Source organism: Kogia breviceps, chromosome 18 (assembly GCF_026419965.1).
Source record: "Kogia breviceps isolate mKogBre1 chromosome 18, mKogBre1 haplotype 1, whole genome shotgun sequence".
In the NCBI taxonomy this organism is placed as follows: domain Eukaryota; kingdom Metazoa; phylum Chordata; class Mammalia; order Artiodactyla; family Physeteridae; genus Kogia; species Kogia breviceps.
The window spans coordinates 41,143,682-41,165,013 of record NC_081327.1 but is presented as its reverse complement, the minus strand read 5'-3'; the positions used below and the strand labels follow the sequence as shown (position 1 = coordinate 41,165,013).

The 21,332-nt window shown below is 40.0% G+C and overlaps 1 protein-coding gene across 1 annotated transcript in view; it reads right to left on the bottom strand.

The window, feature by feature from the left end:
• TANGO6 (transport and golgi organization 6 homolog) overlaps positions 1-21,332 on the bottom strand; it is a 182,027-nt gene that overhangs the window by 57,726 nt on the left and 102,969 nt on the right. Inside the window, exon 15 of the mRNA XM_059044805.2 lies at positions 19,981-20,121. Coding sequence (XP_058900788.1) covers positions 19,981-20,121 — 141 coding nt within the window. The remainder of the gene's footprint in view (positions 1-19,980; positions 20,122-21,332) is intronic.

Below are 21,332 nucleotides of genomic sequence, written 5' to 3'. Positions count from 1 at the left end.
CAGTAACAGACTTCAGAAACATGGTGGAATTTTCTTGAAGGGTGGAATTAACAAAGTAAAGCCCAGAAATGTGATCACAAGGAAAAGTTCCAGGTTTATGGCAAGTTATTTTAAAAGATGAAAGAAGATAAAAACTAGATATTTTAAATGGAGATTCTCTTTACAATTCTGTAATGATGAAAGTAGTAAAACCATTCCAGTGACTTAATTCATTTAATTCACTACATAAATGTTCCAACTCCTTAAAGCATGCCCAAGAGTTAGTTAGCCTCATAATATTGACAAACATAAATCAGGAAACCTGTGGCCTGAGAATATAACTTTATGTTTAAATTATTAACAGAGGGCTTCCCTGGTGGCGCAGTGGTTGATGGTCCACCTGCCGATGCAGGGGACACGGGTTCGTGCCCCGGTCCGGGAAGATCCCACATGCCGCGGAGCGGCTGGACCCGTGAGCCATGGCCGCTGGGCCTGCGCATCCGGAGCCTGTGCTCCGCAACAGGAGAGGCCACAACAGTGAGAGGCCCTCGTACCGCAAAGAAAATAAATAAATAAAATAAATTATTAACAGAAGATCTTTCAACTGCTATGAAATCAGTCTTTACCACATCGGGTCCAGCAAAAAGAAAATGAAGTTACAACTTCTTTTAAAGGGAACATTATATTCTAATTAGTTGGTTTACTCTCTTGCAAGCCCATAAGTCAAAGTGAATGCAAGAATCTATTTCAAATCCAAGAATCTATTTTAAAACTTGTAAATAAAAGAGAAAATCAGATGTTTCACTGTCCTGTGTCCTTTCACAAACACAATAAAGGATCCAAATTAATGCTTTAATTTACTCTAAATTGGAATTAGGGGTGTGAGATGAGAAGACAAAAGTATGAAAACACTGAATATAAAAATAACAGCAGAATTAAACACTGAAACATTCAAGTATACAGTTGTCCTTCAATATCTGTGGGGGATTGGTACCAGGACTCCCCAAGGATATAAAAATCCAGGGATGCTCAAGTTACTTAGCTGGCCCTCTGTATCTGCAGGTTTGCAGATAAGTAGGGCCAACTGTAATTGTGTCATTTTTAAAGAATGGATGGACTCTTTGCCAATGGCATCTTCTATCTCCTGAGCTAATGACTGCAGCTGGTGATTTCAGAAAAGAAATGCAATATCTACTCAAATCTACTTAGAAAAGTTTAATTATAAAGGGTAAAAGTTTAAAGTAGGATACAGAGTTTAAAGTTGGATACAAAGCTTGATTTGAGGGGAAGAAAAGCTTAAGAATGATTTGGAAAGATTAGTTACTTCCAAAGAAACTGTTGAAAAAGCAAGCAATGAAGGGCTGCCAAAGAAATACATATACATGTACTTGAATGATGGCTACCTTAGAATAGGGCCAGCAGACTTTTTCTGTAAAAAGCCAGACAGTAAATAAATACTTTTGGCTTCGAGGGCCAATTTCTGTTTTGTCATTGTAACTACTCAATTTTGCCACTGCAGTGCAAAAATAGCCATAGACAATACATAAATAAGCATGACTGTTTCAATAAAACTTTATATGGACACTAAAATTTGCATTTCACGTCACAGAAAATTAATCTTCTTTTGCTTCCCCCTTCCCCCAACCATTTAAAAATGTGAAAACCATTCGTACCTCATGGGCTATACAAAAACAGGCAGCAGGTCAGATTTGGCCCAGGGGCAGTGGTTTGTCAACCCCTGTAATTCCCTAACATAAAAGCCCCATGGAATGTAAACTGGTGCAGCCACTGTGGAGAACAGTAATGGAGGTTCCTTAAAAAACTAAAAATAGAACTACCATATGATCCTGCAATCCCAGTACTGGGCATATATCCAGAGACAACCATAACTCAAAAAGAAAAATGCAGGACTTCCCTGGTGGCGCAGTGGTTAAGACTCCACGCTCCCAATGCAGGGGGCCCAGGTTCGATCCCTGGTCAGGGAACTAGATCCCACATGCCTGCTGCAACTTAGAGTTTGCATGCCACAACTAAGAAGCCCACGTGCCTCAACTAAGGAGCCAGTGAGCTGCAATGAAGGAGTCCGCCTGCCTCAACTTAGACCCAGTGCAACCAAATAAATAAATATTTTTAAAAAAAATACATGCACCCTGATGTTCACAGCAGCACTATTTACAATAGCCAAGACATGGAAACAACGTAAATGTCCATTAACAGAGGAATGGATAAAGAAGATGTGGTATGTATGTGTGTGTGTGTGTGTGTGTGTGTGTGTGTGTGTGTGTGTGTATACATATATATAAACAATGGAATATTACTCAGTCATAAAAAAGAATGAAATAATGCCATTTGCAGCAACATGGATGGACCTAGAGATTATCATATTAAGTGAAGTCAGAAAGAGAAAGGCAAATACCATATGATATCAATTATATGTGGAATCTAAAAAATGGTACAAATGAACTTATCTACAAAATAGAAATAGACTCACAGACACAGAAAACCGACTTGTGATTATCAAAGGGGATAGTGGGGGGTGGGGGAGAGATAAATTAGGAGTTTGGGATTAACATCTATACACTACTATATATAAACTAGGTAGACAACAAGGACCTACTGTATAGCACAGGGAACTATACTCAATATCTTGTACTAATCTATAATGGAAAGAATCTGAAAAAGAATGCATATATATATATTTTATATATTTATATATATATAAAACTGAATCACTTTGCTGTACACTTGAAACTAACACAACATTGTAAGTTAACTATTAAAAAAAAGAAGCCCCACAATTTTTTTGTTACAGAAATTAATTTCCTGTTGCTACTGCAGTCACCAAGGTATATTTTACCTCTAAGAATTCATGCCAACATCAGACAGCTGATTTTCTAATATCACAGTATAATTTGGTTTTTACAGTCTTCGTATTAATTAAAACAAAATTTTGGATTAAAGCAAGCAACTGTTTTTTACAGTTGTGATTAGGGGCATGATCTTTGCAATGAGAGAAATCAGGCTTTGAGTCCCTGATTGAGCACTAACTCGCAGTGTGATCCTGGGGAAGGCACTAACTACTCTGAACCTGTTGCCTTTTCTATAAAATGGTAATAATAATAAAAGGAATCACCTTGCAGGGCCGTTTCAAGGATTATGTGAGAGCACGCACATAAAGTGATCAACAGAGAGCCTGGAATAAAGTGCATACTCAACTGTGATTTGTATTCTGGAATAGGACAGGATGACCACACATTTTACTTGTCTGATTTACTCCAGGTTGGCTTTTGCCTTGGGAGAATGGAGGAATACGTGGTACTCACTCAAAAATGACAACAATAATAGCAACCAACATTTATTCACCCCTTACCATAATAATACATATATTATCTTTTAAATTTCATAACCACCCTATCAGGAAGCTACCATAATTATCCCCATTTTACAGATAAGGAACAGAGAGGTTATTCAACTTGTTCATAGTTATTAAATGTTAAGAGTCAAGATCAAGACTTAGAAAGTTATGACTCCGGGGGTCACAGTGCATACCTCTGACAGAAAAAGGTAAAATGTGTCCCAAGGTTAAATCTATACATCAATTTCCTATTTACCTGCCTAATGGCTGCCACTGTAGGTGGTCCTACCTCTCTACTTTAGTCTCTGGCAACCCCAGTACAGGAATTAAAATAGTCGTAAATACATCTCTATAATGACACTCAAATATTTATATTTATAATGACACAAATATTTCATATTATGTATATTATTTCATTTGAGCCTCTCAATATTTCTATGAGAATAACTGGGTGGATTACACTTGGTGGAACTGCCAGGTGGATAATAACTCCATCTCCACTAAATGTTAAAAGAGGTGACAATCTCTCATTTCTTCTTCTGAATTGTCTATAATGTCTACTTTTTCTCACCATTCTCACAGACATCCCTCTAATCAAAGTCTTCATCTCTTTATGCCTAGGAATGCCAAAACAGCCTCCTAGCTATCTCTCTGCCTGCAGCCTCTCCTTTCTTCACTCATGTTTCATGCCCCTGCCAACCATACCTACACATCTGTCATCACATGGCTTCCTTTCTTAAGAATCCATAGTGATTCCCAAATGCCCGTCACATCAAGTCCTAACTCCTCTGCCCAGTCTTCAAGGCTCTCTGCGGTCTGCCCAACCTCTCGATCTAGCCTTACTACCCAAGGCACCCAACACAACTTGCTATAGGGAGACAGGTCAAGTCCTCCATTCGCAACACAGACATCCCACTTTTGTTCTCATGCTTTCTTTCCTATCTGGGGACATCATCTGCCTCCTTTCTCACATGTAAATCCTCATTCAATATCCATCATCATCTCGTTCCCAGACTGCCCAACAACATCCTATGAGCCTACCTGCTTCTAGTCTTGTCCCACTCTCATCCTTCACATAGCAGCCAAAATGATTTTACTAAAATGTAATTATGATTAATTCTTCCCTCCTAAAAATCTCTCAGTGACTTCCATTTAAAGTCAACATAGGGCTTCCCTGGTGGCGCAGTGGTTAAGAATCCACCTGCCAATGCAGGGGACACAGGTTCAATCCCTGGTCCGGGAGGATTCCACATGCCACAGAGCAACTAAGCCCGTGTGCCACAACTACTGAGCCTGCGCTCTATGGCCCACAAGACACAACTACTGAGCCTGCGTGCCACAACTACTGAAGCCCACGTGCCTAGAGCCCATGCTCTGTAACAAGAGAAGCCACCACAATGAGAAGCCCGAGCACCACAACAAAGAGTAGCCCCCACTCGCCACAACTAGAGAAAACCTGTGCATAGCAACGAAGACCCAACACAGCCAAAAATAAATAAATAAATAAATTTATTCAAAAATTAAGTCAACATAAATTGAAATTCCTTAACAGAGCACATATGGCTCTTTATGATCTTGGCTTCTTGAGCTAAGCCAGGCCATAGAAACCTGGCCAGAATTTGAAAAAGGATGAGAATGATGACTTCTTCTCTTGTAACTTTATTTACTCCCACAGCAGTAAACAAGCAGGACACAGATTATGAACAAGATAAGGATTCAGGTGGGTGAATATAGTCTCCCAATGTCTCTCTTGGACCTCAGGAAAATGTGCTGAAATTCAGTATGTGAAGACTAGACTCAAAGCAGCTTGTAGCTAAGGCTGAGAGACCTGAAGTGAGATTTGAGCTATGGCCCACTGCAGGTAAGACAAAGTTTGAGTCTAATTTAATTGCTTGCTAAAACAAAAATTTAACAGTTTGGAGTACTGTAACAGAATCTATAGCCTTCCCAACATAATTTAATAATGTCCAGGACATAATCTGAAATTACTTGTAAAACAAAAATATGACCCATTCTCAAGGAGAAAGATACTCAGAAGAGGCCAAGACTGAATGATACAGACATTTCAATTATCAGAGATGGATTTTAAAGCAGCTATTATAACTATGTTCAATGAGGTAAAGGAAAATATAATGAATGAAAAGATAGGAAAATATTTGAAGTTTAAACAAAAAACACCACATTTCTAAGTAATCCATGGTAGAAAAAGGAATCACAAGCAAAGTTAGAAAATATTTTGAAATGAAAACACATCAAAATTTATGGAATGCCACTAAAGTAATTCTTATAGGATAATATATAGTTTTTAATACTTCCTTTAGAAAAGAAGAAAGGTCCAGAATCAGTGATCTAAGCTTTCACCTTGAGAAACTAGAAAAATAAACAAGTTAAACCAAAAGTTTATAGGAGGAAGATGTTGTAGGCAACCCTTAAAATGGCATCCTACGATCCCCATCTCATGATATTCATACCTTATGAAATTCCCTCCAGTTGAATTAGGGTTGAACCTAGTGACTTGCTTGCAAAAAACAGAATGTGGCAAAAGTAACAGGATGTCAATTCTGAGATTCGGTACAAATGACGAAGACTTTCATCTCACTTGTCCTCTCCTGCTCTCTTGATTGCTCACTCTGGTGGAAGCTAGCTGCCATGCTGAGTTGCCCTGTGGGGTGGCCCATGTGGCAAAGTGCTGAAGGAAGCTGTGATCAACAGTCAGCAAGGAACTGAGGCCTTCAGTCCAACAGCCTGAAAACAACTGAATCCTGACAACTATGTAAGTGAGTTTGAGAACTGCTCTATCCTCAGCTGATTCTTCAGATGAGACTGCAGCCCAGCCAACACCTTGATTTCAGCCTTATGAGAATCCTTGAGGCAGAGGCACCCAGTTAAGGCATAACTGGCACCCCGTTAAGACATAACTTATGCCAGTTAAGGCATAACTGAACTCCTATCCTAAATTACAAAAACTATGAGATAAATGTTTGTTGTTTTAATCCAATAAGTTTTGAGGTAATTTGTCATGTAGCAATAGATAACTACAGCAAGAAATATTAAAGACAGGAGGGAAAACCGATGAAATGGAAAACCAAAAAACAGTAAAGAAAATTAATTAAACTAAAAGTTGGTTCTTTAAAAAAAAATGTTAATACAATTGATAAACTTCTAGTTCGATTGACCAGGTAATGAGTAGCACCGTGTAAAGAGAGAGGACTAAGGACAGAGCCTTAGGGGACTCCAAACTTTGGAGATCTGGTAGTGGGGAAGAAGCCAGCAAAGAAGACTGAAGAAGAAAAGCCATGAGGTAAGAGCCATCAGGCGAGTCTATTGCATGGGAGGCCTGGAGAGGAAGGAGTTTCAAGAAGGAGGCAATGGTCAAACATATCAAATGCTACTGGGTGGTCAGGTAGTATGAGGATGAAGAATTGATCATTGGCTTTTTCAATATTTTGGTTGATAAGGGAACGCTGGGGATAAAAGTCCCCTCGGAGTGACTTGGGAAGAAAATGGCAGAGGAGGTAGCCAGCAAGTTCAGACAACTTTTTCTAAGAGTTTAACTGTGGAAGAAACCACAGAAACAGGGCTATAGTTTGAAGGGGATATGGGGTTACGAAGGTGTTTTGTTTATTTGTTTAAAATATTCAGTAGAAAGAAGAAACTGATGGTGCAGGTAACCCAATTGAGAAGCAGTTTTACTTCAGGGTCTTTCAGCCTTGAGAAATAATAGAAATAAGTCCTAGTTGCCAGGACCAGGGTCTGGTGGTGGGTGTGCCTTCTTTCATCTTCCAAGAGAGAAGCCTGTTCCCAGAGGTAACTATAGCTTTCATCCTTACGTGTGTTGGGGGTGGGAGGGGATGGGGAAGGTAGTACAAACCTGGTCCCTGGCTTTATATAAGAATCCTGGTTTGAGTTCAGTTCCTGTTTTCTTGAGGCAGTTGAAATTCTACCCAAAACTGTCTGGTATCCCTACAGAGCTGAGGCTTTAGTCCTTGAAGAGTTACTGCATAGAGTTTGAGGTAATAAAAGGTAATAAATAGCATTAATTGAGTATTTACTATATACCTGGCACTTTACATTTATTAACTCCTGTAAGCCTCACAAGAGCTCTATGAAATAGGTCTTATTATGATGATCATTTTACAGATGAGGAAACAGGGACAAAGATATGAAGTAACTTGTATATGGTCACATATTCAAGACTCAGGAAGTGGCAGCTTTGGGATTTGAATGCAGGCAGCCTGACTTCAGAAGCCAAGGGTTTTGTAATAGTTTATAAAGAGGGAAAATATGGGAGTAAGGATTCATCATACAACATATAATAACTTGGGCATGCTGATCTAAAAAAAAATCTCTACCTTAACATCAGAACCATACACACATTGTGGGCAGTGATTTCATATCATTTTAGCAACACATAATCTATCATATCAAAATAATGTCATCAATTTGATTTTTTGGGCATTAAATTGGCATTAAAGTTGGCATTAGGGGCTTCCTGGTGATGCAGTGGTTGAGAATCTGCCTGCTAATGCAGGAGACATGGGTTTGAGCCCTGGTCTGGGAGGATCCCACATGCCGCAGAGCAACTAGGACCGTGAGCCACAACTACTGAGCCTGCGCGTCTGGAGCCTGTGCTCCACAACAAGAGAAGGCCACGATAGTGAGAGGCCCGTGCACCACGATGAAGAGTGGCCCCCACTTGCCACAACTGGAGAAGGCCCTCACACAGAAACGAAGACCCAACACAGCAAAAATAAATTAATTAATAAAACTCCTACCCCCAACATCTTCTTTAAAAACAAAAAAGTTGGCATTAATTTTTTTTTTATTTTTTAATATTTAAATTTTTTTTATTTTTTAAATATTTATTTATTTCGCTGTGCCGGGTTTTAGCTGTGGCATGCGGGATCTTCGTTGCAGCCTGTGGGAGCTTTAGTTGCGGCATGTGGGATCTTTATTTGTGGCATGTGGGATCTAGTTCCCTGACTAGGGATCTAATCCGAGCCCCCTGCCTTGGAAGCATAGAGTCTTAGCCACTGGACCACCAGGGAAGTCCCTAAAATTTTAAATGTATATGTTTTTAAAGCTGTAAATGAGCTAAAATATATAACTAATTTTATGTTTTTGCATATTTACTTAATATGATGATAAGTAAATATTATTTTAACCAGAAAAAGTAATGTCTGCTCCTCAAAAGACACCATTAAGAGAAGACTGGTTGATGCTGCAACTAAGAGTTCACATGCCACAACTAAGAAGCCTGCACGCCAAGTGAGGAGCTCATGTGCCCCAACTAAGACCTGGTGCAGCCTAAATAAATAAATAAAAAGAAAAGACTGGTAGAAACTATTTGCAATACATATATGTGACAAAGGACTTGTATCTACTCCATACAAAAATTCTTACAACTCAATAAAGACTTGGAGAAATAAAGAGAAATAATCCAATGAAGAAATGGAAAAAGATCTTAACAGTTACTTCACAAAAGAAATACAGGAATAGAAAATAAGCACTTGAAAAGACATGAGCTGAACACAATTAATCATCAGGGAAATACAAATTAAAACTGCAATGAGATGCCATTATGGATTCATTAAAATGGCTAAAAACTAAAAAAATAATATTGATACCAAGTGTTGGCAAGGATATAGAGCAACTGGAACTCTCATACCTTGCTGATCATAATGTAAAATGGTACAACTATTTTGGAAAACAGTTTGGTAGTTTCTTATATACCTACCATATGACCCAGCTATTCCACTCCTAGGTACTTACCCAAGAGAAACATAAATAGATAGATAGATAGATGGATATATCTTCACACTAAGACTTGTACCAGAATATTCACAGCAACTACACTCATAATAGTTCAAAACTAGAAACAGGGTTTCGCTGGTTGCGCAACGGTTGAGAATCCGCCTGCCGATGCAGGGGACACAGGTTCGTGCCCCGGTCCGGGAGGATCCCACATGCCGTGGAGCGGCTGGGCCCGTGAGCCATGGCCGCTGAGCCTGCGCGTCCGGAGCCTGTGCTCCGCAACGGGAGAGGCCACAACAGTGAGAGGCCCGCGTACCACCAAAAAAAAATTTAAAAAACCAAACAAACTAGAAACAACCTGAATGTCCATCAACAGGTAAATGTATGAATGATTGTGGTATAGTCATATAAAATACTACTACTTAGCAATAAAAAGCAGTGAACTATTAATATACACAACATGGATGAATCTCAAAAACTTTTGCTGAGCAAAAGAATTCAGACATGAAAGGGTATACACTTTATGATTCCATTTATATGAAGCTCTAGAAAATACAAATCTAACCTATAATAACAGAAAGCATATCAGTGGTAGTCAGGATTGGGGTGTGGAATGGGAGATGATCTGGGCACAAAGGAACTTCCTGAGGTGATGAAAATGTTCTATATTTTGACTATAGTGATGGTTACATGAGTTTATATCAAATCTCATTGAAATGTGTACTTTAAATGGGGGCATTTTACTGTATGTAAATTACACCTCGGTAAAGTTGATTTCAAAGAAAGCAAACTGCAGACTAATAGTATGTAATAACAATAAGAGTAAAAGTAATAGTATGTTAATGTTCTGTTTTTGTAAAAGAAAAAAAAGCCCATATAAAAAGCCCATATATGTTTGCATATACCTACAGGAACACAGGGAAAGGTGTGAAAGAATATATACGGGCTTTGTTTACTTTGGGAGGTAAGAATATTAAATATAACTAATATTTGGGAGAGACTGGATTTTTCTTTATATACCTGTGTATTGTTAGGCTCATGGCAATAAGCTTGCACTAATTTTGACAGTGTAGTAGTTAGTATGCAGGTATGCTGCCAACACACCATCCCAGAGTGCCATTTCTCTCATCAAGGTCAGAGGCTACTTCCCTTCCCCTTGAACCTGGGCTAGTGTGGGGACTTACTTTGACAGTAGAATGTGGCAGAAGTCATACTAAGCCAGTTCTAGGTTTAGCTCTTAATAGGTCTGGCAGCTTCTGCTTTCGTTCTCTGGGAAAGCATTCACCATGCGGGAAAGAAGTTTGACTTAGACTACTGAATGATGAGTTTCCACACACAGGGACAGACAGTAGCCATGTGGAGGAGCACTAGGGTGCCCCAGTCAAGATCCCACCTGAATGCAACCTCCTGGGTGAGCCCAGCCTACACCGCATGCAGTGGAACCACCAGCTAAGCGCAGACAACACCATGTGGAGCAGAGGAGCTGTCCCTGCCAAGCATTACCAGTATTACAGAATTCTGAACAAATAAATGGTGGTTGTTTTAAGCCATTATGTTCTGAGGTCCTTTACTACACATAAGGGGACCAAAACATATGTTATGAAAGAAAAAGCCCTTACACTAAAATTTTTTAATTAGTAAATTAAAAGTTTAAATATTTCTGGAAACTACCTAATTAGAATGCCCTTAAGTTGATTCACTATAATGCTGCACCTTTAAACAAATTTTGTTGAGTAAGATACTTCTAAAGGCGATTTGTCATTCCTTGACTAGTCTTATACATTACTTAATAGCAAAATGAATTACTAATTTATTACTTTTTTTTTTTTTTTTTTGCTGTACGCGGGCCTCTCACTGTTGTGGCCCCTCCCGTTGCGGAGCACAGGCTCCGGATGCACAGGCTCAGCGGCCATGGCTCACGGGCACAGCCGCTCCGCGGCATATGGGATCTTCCCGGACAGGGGCACGAACTCGTGTCCCCTGCATCGGCAGGTGGACTCGCAACCACTGTGCCACCAGGGAAGCCCTACTTTTTTTTTTTTTTTTTTTTTTGGCTGCTGCCACACAGCTTACAGGATCTTAGTTCCCCAACCAGGGACTGAACCTGGGCTCCGGCAGTGAAAGCGTGGAGCCCTAACCACTGGACCACCAGGGAATTCCCAGTAATTTATTACTTTAAACAAGACTTTTTTCCTCATTGCCATCAAGACAAACAACAAAATAACACAAAAGAGGATTTTTTTTAGTCCATTCACTTTGAAAAACACAATCTTCAAAAGATATTTTTCTCTATTTGACAACAGACACAGCAGGGGGTTCAAAAAGCCCTATCTCATCCACAATTTCAAGAAGTAATCTGTCAGTATATAAACAATTTTAAATATAAACAGCCTTTGAGTGAATCCACTTTGGCAAATATCAATCTTACAGAAATAAAGGTCCAGTTCTTTAATATGTACATATATATGAAATATGCATATCTACATATATAATATATATTTCCATTAGCACACAAATATGAGAATTTATATTGCAGTACTGCATGTCATAGGAAAAAAAGTGAAGTTTCACCCATAGAGGAATGGTTGAATAAGTAAACTGTGGTGTATCTATACTATAAAATATTATGCAGCTGTTTAAAAGCTTCTCTCCTCATCTTAATTCTCAGGCCAACCCAACTGGAACTCACAGTAGCCTGCTAGACAAATCCAATTATTCCATTTTCCTTTGTTTTCTACAACTGGCTAGAAGAAGGTGTTTGTCAGAGCAGAATTTGGGGCTGAATTTGCCCCTCTCTGGGCAGGTATCATCAGGTTTTCTAAAATCAGATTACAGGCTTCATCCTGGAGCTAGATGGGATCATGGGTTGCTCATCACTTGGATGAACTCTGAGGTGGCAAAGTGAATGCTGAACTAAACCATAAAAATTAAGCAGGTAAAAAAAAAAAAAAAAATTAAGCAGGTGATGTGAAAAAGAGTTGACAAAGCACATTCAATAAGGGTGTTCTGCAGGTTGTAAGAGTCAGAAATACACCCTAAAGCCCAGGACCCACCCTTCTCCTGGTATATAGAGGAATTTGAGAAAAGGTGCCTCCTAACCTAGAAGTATAAGCTGCTTTGTCCCCGCATTCCCAGTGTCATTCTAGTTGCCATGGCACACTCCAACAGACCTGAGATTTAGTTCTCTCCCCTCATCCCTCTTTCCAAATATTAATTCCTGATCTTTCTTACAGAGTTCACTGAAGGTACTCTTAAGATGAAGCAACGTGAATATGGCTTTCTATTCCTGCTCTCATTTTTAGAAGTTTCCGACCTAGAGTAAACTAGAACTTGTCTGAGCTTGCTGATTAGAAGACTACGTTCCGCCTCTAAAAATAAGTGCTGTGCTTTGTATGTCATGGTGACCCTACCAGATCTGAGTTGTTCTTCTAGAGCAACAATGGGTTCACACTGAGTCATGCATCTATCCATCAGTCCTTCCCTGACCTCATTCCCTTCATCCACCCACCCACGCTCAACATTCTCTGACAGGTTCCTCCATTCGTTCTGGGAGCAAAGGTACACATTTTAGAGATAGCTGGTCAGGGTTAGAGGATAGGTCTGAAGCCATGGAATAATTTTTCTCTGTGAGACATTAGCAGTCTCATTCACTGCTGACAAGAGGATCCCTTTCTGGAAGGCAACTTAGCACTAAATATCAAGAGCCTTAAAAGCAGGCACATACTGTGACCTAGTAATTCCTTTCTAAGAACCAATCCTAAGGAAAGAATCAAAGATTCTTTGATTATTTGATTTTTCAAAGAAAAATCAATAGCACACTTCTTATAATCCTCATAAAGTAAGGAACTGGAACCACCTAATTAAACAATATCTTTCTAGAAGATAATTAAATAAAATTATGATAAGTTCAGGTTATTAATTAATAACAACCAATAAACCTTATATTTTCAAGAAATATTTACTAACATGGAAAAGTGCTTATAATGTTAAATTTTTTAAAAAGCAGGATACGTACAATGTAATTACAAGTCTGAGAAAGAAAAAGAAACTAGAAGGAAATATCAAAATGTAAACAAAGAATGGTTACTTCTGAATGGTGAGACTATTAGTGATTATTTTCTTTACACTTTTTAATAGTCTCCAAATTGTCCAAAATTATCATGTATTACTGATACAATTAGGAAGGGAAAGGTCTAAGAATAGATTTTAAAGTTATATCTCTCAGAAAAGTTGACATGAGGAAGAAAAACAGAAGGAGGAAGAGAAGGAAAACAATTATTTGGTCTGGGCTCCAACTTTCAATTTTGGCCAGATTAGTATTTCCAATTTATATTAATATAAGTATTTGTTGAATTGAACTATACTGATGCTAACCTAGGCAAGTTTGGCAAGAAGCATTTCATTTAATTCTCTGAATTTTGCTGAAAAATTCTCCTTTCAAAGTATGTGAACTCTAATCCTTGACTGTTGTTCATTGCTGCTGAAATCTATGAATGCTGAACTACCAGACTAATATCCAATTATTCACACATCCAACCCACCTTTTCACCTTCAGGCTATGCTGTGAGTTGAAAATCCCTGAAAGCTAAAATACAAAGCCATTTTTCAAAAACTTACCTGCTGTTCTTGATAACGATGAGGAACTGATGTAGCCCCAAAACACTTTGCCACATTCAACTGCAGGGTCCCAAAGAGAAAAAGACAGACAAGACCGTTTCCTCTGAGCTCCCACAATACCCTACACAGGCCTCTCCCTAAATTAGCAGGTCACCTTAGAAGATCTGTGTATGAGTTGACGGCTCTGATTAAACTATAAGCTCCTTGAAGGAAGAGACGGTGGCTTTTTCGTGCTCCTATTTCCAGCCCCAGGCACAGAATCAGCCATTCAGCGCCTACTCAAAAAACATTTTTGAACTGAACTGCATTGATGCCTCTGCTCTCAAGATTAAGAAAAAAGTAAACATATTCAAGACAAAAAACTAATGAGAACCTGCTATATAGCACAAGGAACTCTATGCAGTGCTCTGTGGTGACCTCAATGGGAAGGAAATCTAAAAGAAAGGGGATATATGTATAAATACAGCTGATTCACTTTGCTGTGCAGCAGAAACTAACACAACACTGTAAAGCAACTATACCCCAATTTAAAAAAAAAATTAAAAAAAGAGGGCTTCCCTGGTGGCGCAGTGGTTGGGAGTCCACCTGCCGACGCAGGGGACACAGGTTCGTGCCCCGGTCCGGGAGGATCCCACATGCCGTGGAGTGGCTATAAAAATAAAAAAGAGCTTTGAGCATTAGAAAGAGCTACCAAATAACCCAGGAATTTATATGATTTAGACTTGACAAAAGCAGGAGATTAGAACTCAGAGAATGTCTGGGTATTACTATGGGCAGAGGAAGAAACTGTTTTTCCATCAAGGACTTCTGATCCAAGCTTGAAATTCAAATGAGACCACATACAAGTAAAAAGCAATTTCATTTATTTCTCTTTTTCCTTAGAATGAGAAATAAATATCAGCAAAGGATATAAAACATTCCCTAAATATAAGGGATAATTTTAAAATATACTTTAGTTCATATTATGGTCCATTAAATGTAAAAGGAAGGCCAAAAAAAAAGGAGGCATATGTAATCACTTCAAAGGTGGCCACAGGTTCCATAATAAGGACACACTCCTATATTCAGCAGATATCAGAAACGGCTATCCACTAAAAAGTATGCTCATAAAATTGGTATAAAACAGATAAGATTAGCCACGTGCAGAACCTCCCACATCCAAGAGGATTTGTAATTACAAGAAGGAACGAATAACTCTTTCAAGCTCTCTCCAGTGAGAGGGCAATCTAAGAGGTAACTGAGATGTAGGATAGGGTAGAATTCAGTCAAGGCCACCAGGATGACTGCACAGGTGAGTACTGTACAGCTCCAGGCCCTGCCGTTCATACAATAACGCCTCTTGGACTTTCTCAATCTGAGAACAACCTGCAAAATTGTGCGTGGCAGTCCTGGATGTAACTAACATATCTGAGTGATGCTATAAAGCAGAACATGAGTTCTACAACAGGGTGCATCAGCAGAAGCCCTACTGACACTCTGGGCCAGATCATTCTTGGTTGCAGAGGGCTGTCCTGTGCACTGCAGGATGTTTAGAAACTTCCCTGGCCTGTACCCATTAAATGCCAGTAACACCACCCTCTGCCCGCAGTTGTAACAACTAAAAATGTCTCCAGACATTGCCAATGTCCCCTGGAGGGCAAGTTCTTCCCCCTACTCCCCCATTTGAGAATCACTCCTCTAGAGGAACAAAGAACTGGGTAGTGTTTGTCCAGCTCTGCTGAAGAGAGAGAAGATACTTCATCTGGCATATGTGAGAAAAGAGTGTAGTCTATATCAGATCAGGAATAATGCTCTAGGCAATCTCAGAAGGGAAAAGTACCCTTACAGATGTACTCAATACCCTTTGCTTTAATTCCACTTGTCAGGTATTGTCCCAATTACCAATTCAATATCTTGGGCACAGTTATTTAATGTTATACATTTAAAATAAGTTTTAAAAACAATGCAATGACATGTAACAGCCCACAGGTTACTGTGAACATCGACACTGGGCCATATAAGAGGAAACAGATGGAGAAACATTTGGAGTGGCTGGTAATTTAGCAATGCATTAAGATTAAATTTCTAAAAGTACAATAAAAAAAACTAAATAGTTCCCTAAATAAAAGAAATGAAAAAAAAAAAAGAAATAGAATCCTTCCACCATATTTTCTATATTGAGAAGTAGAGATTAAAATATATAGATTCATACTTATAAAATGTTGGTTTAAGAAAGCCTTTCTATATAAGAGAGAAACCATAAAAGAAAAGATAGATTTGCCTACATCAAAATTAAAAACTTCTACATTTCAAAACAAACGAAACAGAAAATATGAACAAAACTAAAACGTAAACAAACCAAAGAAAATATTTACAACATAAATGTTAGTGGTTCAAGATCTGTAAATATATAAAGCTTTTACAAATTAAATAACAAAATCAACACTCCAATGGAAAAATGAAGAAGGATAGGAACAGGCAATTCACACACACACATATACACCCTCCACACACACAAAAATTTAGCTAATAAAAATATGAAAAATATTTAACCCTGTCAATTGAATAAATGGAAATAAAAACACAATAACATTTCTTTACATATCTGCTTGATAAAAATAACACATAGCATAAATAGTGCTGATGAGGGTACAAATATTCTCAAACATTAAAATATAAACTGGCACAATCTCTTGGGAAGATAATTTAGCAATAAATATGTTTTAAAATATGCACATGCTTTTAAGAAATTCTACTTTTAGAAATTTTTCCTAGGAAATTATTGTGGATCTGCACAAAGATTTAGCTACAAGAATATTCATCTTAACGTAATTCATAATAGTGAAAAATTAGAACAACCTGTAAGCTGGTCAGCTGAAAAAAATTATGATACATTCAAATGATATAGTCTCATGCAATCATTAAAAATTATACAAGATGTGGAAAATGTGTGTTAATGACAGGAAAAAGATGCTTAATGACATGGGAAAATTTTCAGGATACAGAATTGTGTATTGGGTAAGAGACTGGGTCTGGAGTCAGATTGTCTGGATTGAAATTTTGGATCCATCATTAATTAGCTATGTAACATTAGGCAAGTTAGTACCCCGTCTCTGTATTTGTTTCCTAATGGGTAAAAAAATGTAACCTCTATGAAATAACAGCAACAATCTAGGCAACAATCACCAGTGGTTACTTAAAACCAATAGGAGGAAGGTTGATGGGGAAGTTTATTATGGATGTATCCTACTAGAAACACCACTGATCAATCTTCACATCACTAAAATGAGACACCAGACATCATACACCTTGTAATGTGAGACAACAGGAAATACAATACACAGCACAGCCTGTGAAATATTCTTGCCCCCTAAAATGTGACCCAAATTTACCCAAGTGTCCGTATCTATCAACTTACTGGAAACATGGGGATTTAATTCTATTAAAATGAGGCTCAGACTTCCCTGGTGGCGCAGTGGTTAAGAATCCACCTGCCAATGCAGGGGACACAGGTCCAAGCCCTGGTCCGGGAAGATCACACATGCCGCGGAGCAACTAAGCCCGTGCGCCACAACTACTAAGCCTGCGCTCCAGAGCCCATGCTCTGCAACAAGAGAAGCCACCGCAATGAGAAGGCTGCGCACCGCAAAGAAGAGTAGCGCCCACTCTCTGCAACTAGAGAAAGCCCGCGCGCAGCAATGAAGACCCTACGCAGCCAAAAATAATAAATGAATATATATATATATTTTTTAATGAGGTTCAAGGGCTTCCCTTGCGGCGCAGTGGTTGAGAGTCCGCCTGCCGATGCAGGGGACGCGGGTTCGTGCCCCGGTCTGGGAAGATCCCACATGCCGCGGAGCAGCTGGGCCCGTGAGCCATGGCCGCTGAGCCTGCACGTCTGGAGCCTGTGCTCTGCAGCGGGAGAGGCCACAGCAGTGAGAGGCCCGCGTACCGCAAAAAAAAACCAAAAACCAAAAAACAAACAAAAAAAAATGAGGTTCAAGGCCAATCAAAATAAATTGATGCTGATTAAAAAGTCAGAATAGTGCTTACCTCTGGGGCAGGCATAGCTTAGGAAGGGTAAAAAGCAAACTTTATGGGTTATTGGAAGTTTCCCTGTACTGATCTGGGTGATGGCAGATATGTAGAGAGCCATAAAACTACACTATTAAAATTAGTGTACTTTACATACTTTTCTATATGTATATGATACTTCAATCTTTTTTTTTTTTTAATGAAAAGAAAAAAAAAGCTCCTGCTGATTTTCACCATTGTCTGGTGGCAGGATGAAAAGTAGATGTGGTTAGGGAACTGCAGCCAAGAGGAAGTGGTAGTACTGCACCTGGCTCCTACCTATGGGCCTGTGTTCCCATGGAACTCCCCCTGCTGCAAAGAAGAGCTGGGGATGGGGAGAGCACAAGGCCTGGACCACTGCAACTAGGGTACTTATTAAAGAAGTCTTATATAAAGTGGCTGTCACAAGGATTTCCACACCAATAGTAAACTGAGGACACTGGCTATGTTGTAAAAATGGGCTTTAATTTCACTTAAAGGAGTTTAGTCAGCCATCTCATCTATGCACCCAGACAAGTTGGTAAGGTGAATTAGAAGTAGCAGTTAAAGCTAAGGCAATGTTTACAGCTGGATACGTGTTAGAGTAGGCTACAGGAAGATTAGAACTTTGAGAACTGACGGAATATGCTTTGAAATGCCAGAAGGCAGTTTTGGAAATTGGGCTAATTACAGGACTATGTAAGGAGGAGCAAGGCCTCTCTCCCACTCAACCTAGTCCTTCATCCCCACCTTCAATCTCACCACAGGAAATGATTTGGACTGGCCCGTGGAGATGGAGAAATGTGCCTTTTCAGCGTTTATCATGCCAGTGATAGCGGTCTACCAGAAGTTACAGAGAACAGACATGTTTTGTTGATGCATCAGACACATCCTTCTCAGATCGATGATCACAATGATACACACAAATGGAAGTCAGAGGTGCATATGATCCTGTAATATGTTAAACTTAACACTCAAACCTACTGTGAGAGAATCATTTCTCATAATGGTGCATTTGTCTGGTATGTTTCAGGCCCATATTTAAGACTAAGGCAAATATAGAAAGTTCGCCCTTCTTCAAAGGGCAGAAAAAAAATCTTTTAATTTCACTCTCATGAGATTTTCCTTTCAGCGATAAAAGAATTTAAGTGGTTGGAGATCTAGGTTCTATCTTCTTTAGCCAGAGGGTCACCTAGAAATTAGGAAAATTAAGGGCTATGTCCGTGGAAATGATGCATGGCTATGTGGAATCTTTGGAAATCCTTAAAAATGCTGGTGAAGGAAGAACTTAACGTAAATTCTTGATACAAGAGGCAAAAACTAGTTTGTTGTTTTTTGGGTTTTTTTGGCCATGCCGTGCAGCATGCGGGATCTTAGTTCCCCGGCCAGGGATTGAACCCACACCCCCTGCATTGGAAGCACAGAGTCCTAACCACTGGGCCGCCAGGGAATCCCAAACCTAGTTTGTTTTTCAAAATCTTCCCCTAGTGGGCAAAGAGTAAAATTTAATCCTTGCAATAGCCATATGAGGTAAGTGCTATTAATATCCTCTTTTTATATATGAGGACACTGAGGCACCAAGAGGTTGAGAAACATTCCCATGATCACAGAACTGATAAGCAGCAGCTTGGGATTTGATCCCAAGCAGTGTGACTCTAGAGCCCATGGCTTTACAACTCTCAGCTTGTGTGGTTTTGAGCAACTTCCTTCGATTTGGTAGGTTCAATTCTTAGCACTACTATTTACCAGCTGAATGAGTCTTGAACAAATTGCTGAAGGTCCCTGTGCTACAGTTTCCTCATCTATAAAATGGGCCTAACAACAGCTTCTTTATAGAATTTCGTGGGAAAGTTAGATGAGATTATATACACGTAGAGGACCTGGCACACAGAAGTCATTCAACTAGAGTTAGCGCTCTTCTTTCCCTGTCTGACATTCCCCTTCTTTCACGGTTGCTGCTGCTCAACAAGTGGGAAACTTCTCATTCCAGCTCTGAGGAAAATCAGGGCCCCAACATAGCTCAGGGGAGGAGATTAAGCAGTTGTAGAAGAATGGGCACTATTGCTGCCAATCTCTTGGTGCGCGTTGGACATTTGCTAAATCCTTGAACGGGAAGTAACTCACCTCAGCCCCCAAATTGTCCTTACCTTGCTAGCATAACAAGCTTCCAGGTGCACAGACTTTGGTTCCACAGCCATACTGCTCCCTGACCCCATTCCAGATGCTGGAACAAGAAAACTCACCTAACGCCCTGACAATTCGCATCAGAATTTCCCCAACTTTCATTCTGGTCTCCAATGTGTGCTTGTCTTTGCCGCCATCATACTGTGCCAACAGGCCAGGCAAGATTTTCTCAGGGTACACATCTGAGAGGAGGGCAACCCCTAGGGTTGAAAATAAAAAGAAATGATTCATTACTGCTCAGCACTGAAAAGAAAATAAGCCCAGACAGCCTGTGATGGGATGGAAACAAGAGACATTTAAACCCACCTCTGTCATTCTACCAGCACAGGCTGCCCTGTACTTGGAGTTACAACATTGTGAGTGGAAAGAACATGGGTCTGAGAGTTCACACGCCTGGATTCTTCTAGTCTCAGGCCTATATGATTTCTAAGATCACTTTCAGCACTGACATTCTATGATCTATGGATTCTAGACTCTGGAAGCAGAGGCTAGATGATTACATATCATGGCAGGGATTTACACAGCAGTGGGAGAAGACCGGATCAAATGCACTTGAGGGAGCCTTCCAAGTCTGAGACACTAAGGCTCTATGACAAGTATCGTTGCTGCCCACGCATCAGCCTGAAGCACAGCAGTGCTTCCTGTCTTTGCTGCAGTTCTCTACCCCAGTATGAGTTTTCTCTGTAACACCGTCAGTGATGAGAACAATTTCTGTAAGGAAACAAGGAATGCAAATTCTGGGCATGGTGAGTAGTAGACTATGCTTCCGGCTGAGTTCCCTGATCAGAAGTAGGGAAGATCCTGCTCCTGAGCCTCCCTTCCTAGTACTTGCCGACCACCTCTCCCATCACGCCAGAACTCCTAGATGTAGAATCTGCAGCAGTGTTACCATTATCAGAGCCCAACCCCGTACCGAGTAAACTTTACAGGGGCTGACAGAGGTTGTGAGATACAACTAAGACAGGACCAGAAATAAAGCCCCTAGTCTCAAAACTATATAAATACAAATTCCATTACTTGGGGGGAGGGGTTACGCACTATACTCTAAAGAATAGTGAACAAAAAGGAAAACACAAATGAAGGGGCTTCCCTGGTGGCGCAGTGATTGAGAGTCCACCTGCCGATGCAGGGGACACGGGTTCGTGCCCCGGTCCGGGAAGATCCCACATGCCGCGGAGCGGCTGGGCCCGTGAGCCATGGCCTCTAAGCCTGCACGTCCGGAGCCTGTGCTCCGCAACGGGAGAGGCCACAGCAGTGAGAGGCCCGCGTACCACACACACACACACAAAAAAAACAAATGAAGGAAGGAAGCTCAGGAACTCAGGTCTCAAACTACACCCAGGGTGAGAATGCTTCTCACCACCTCTACCTCTACCACTCGGGTCCATCATTTCTGGCCTCATTTTTTTCA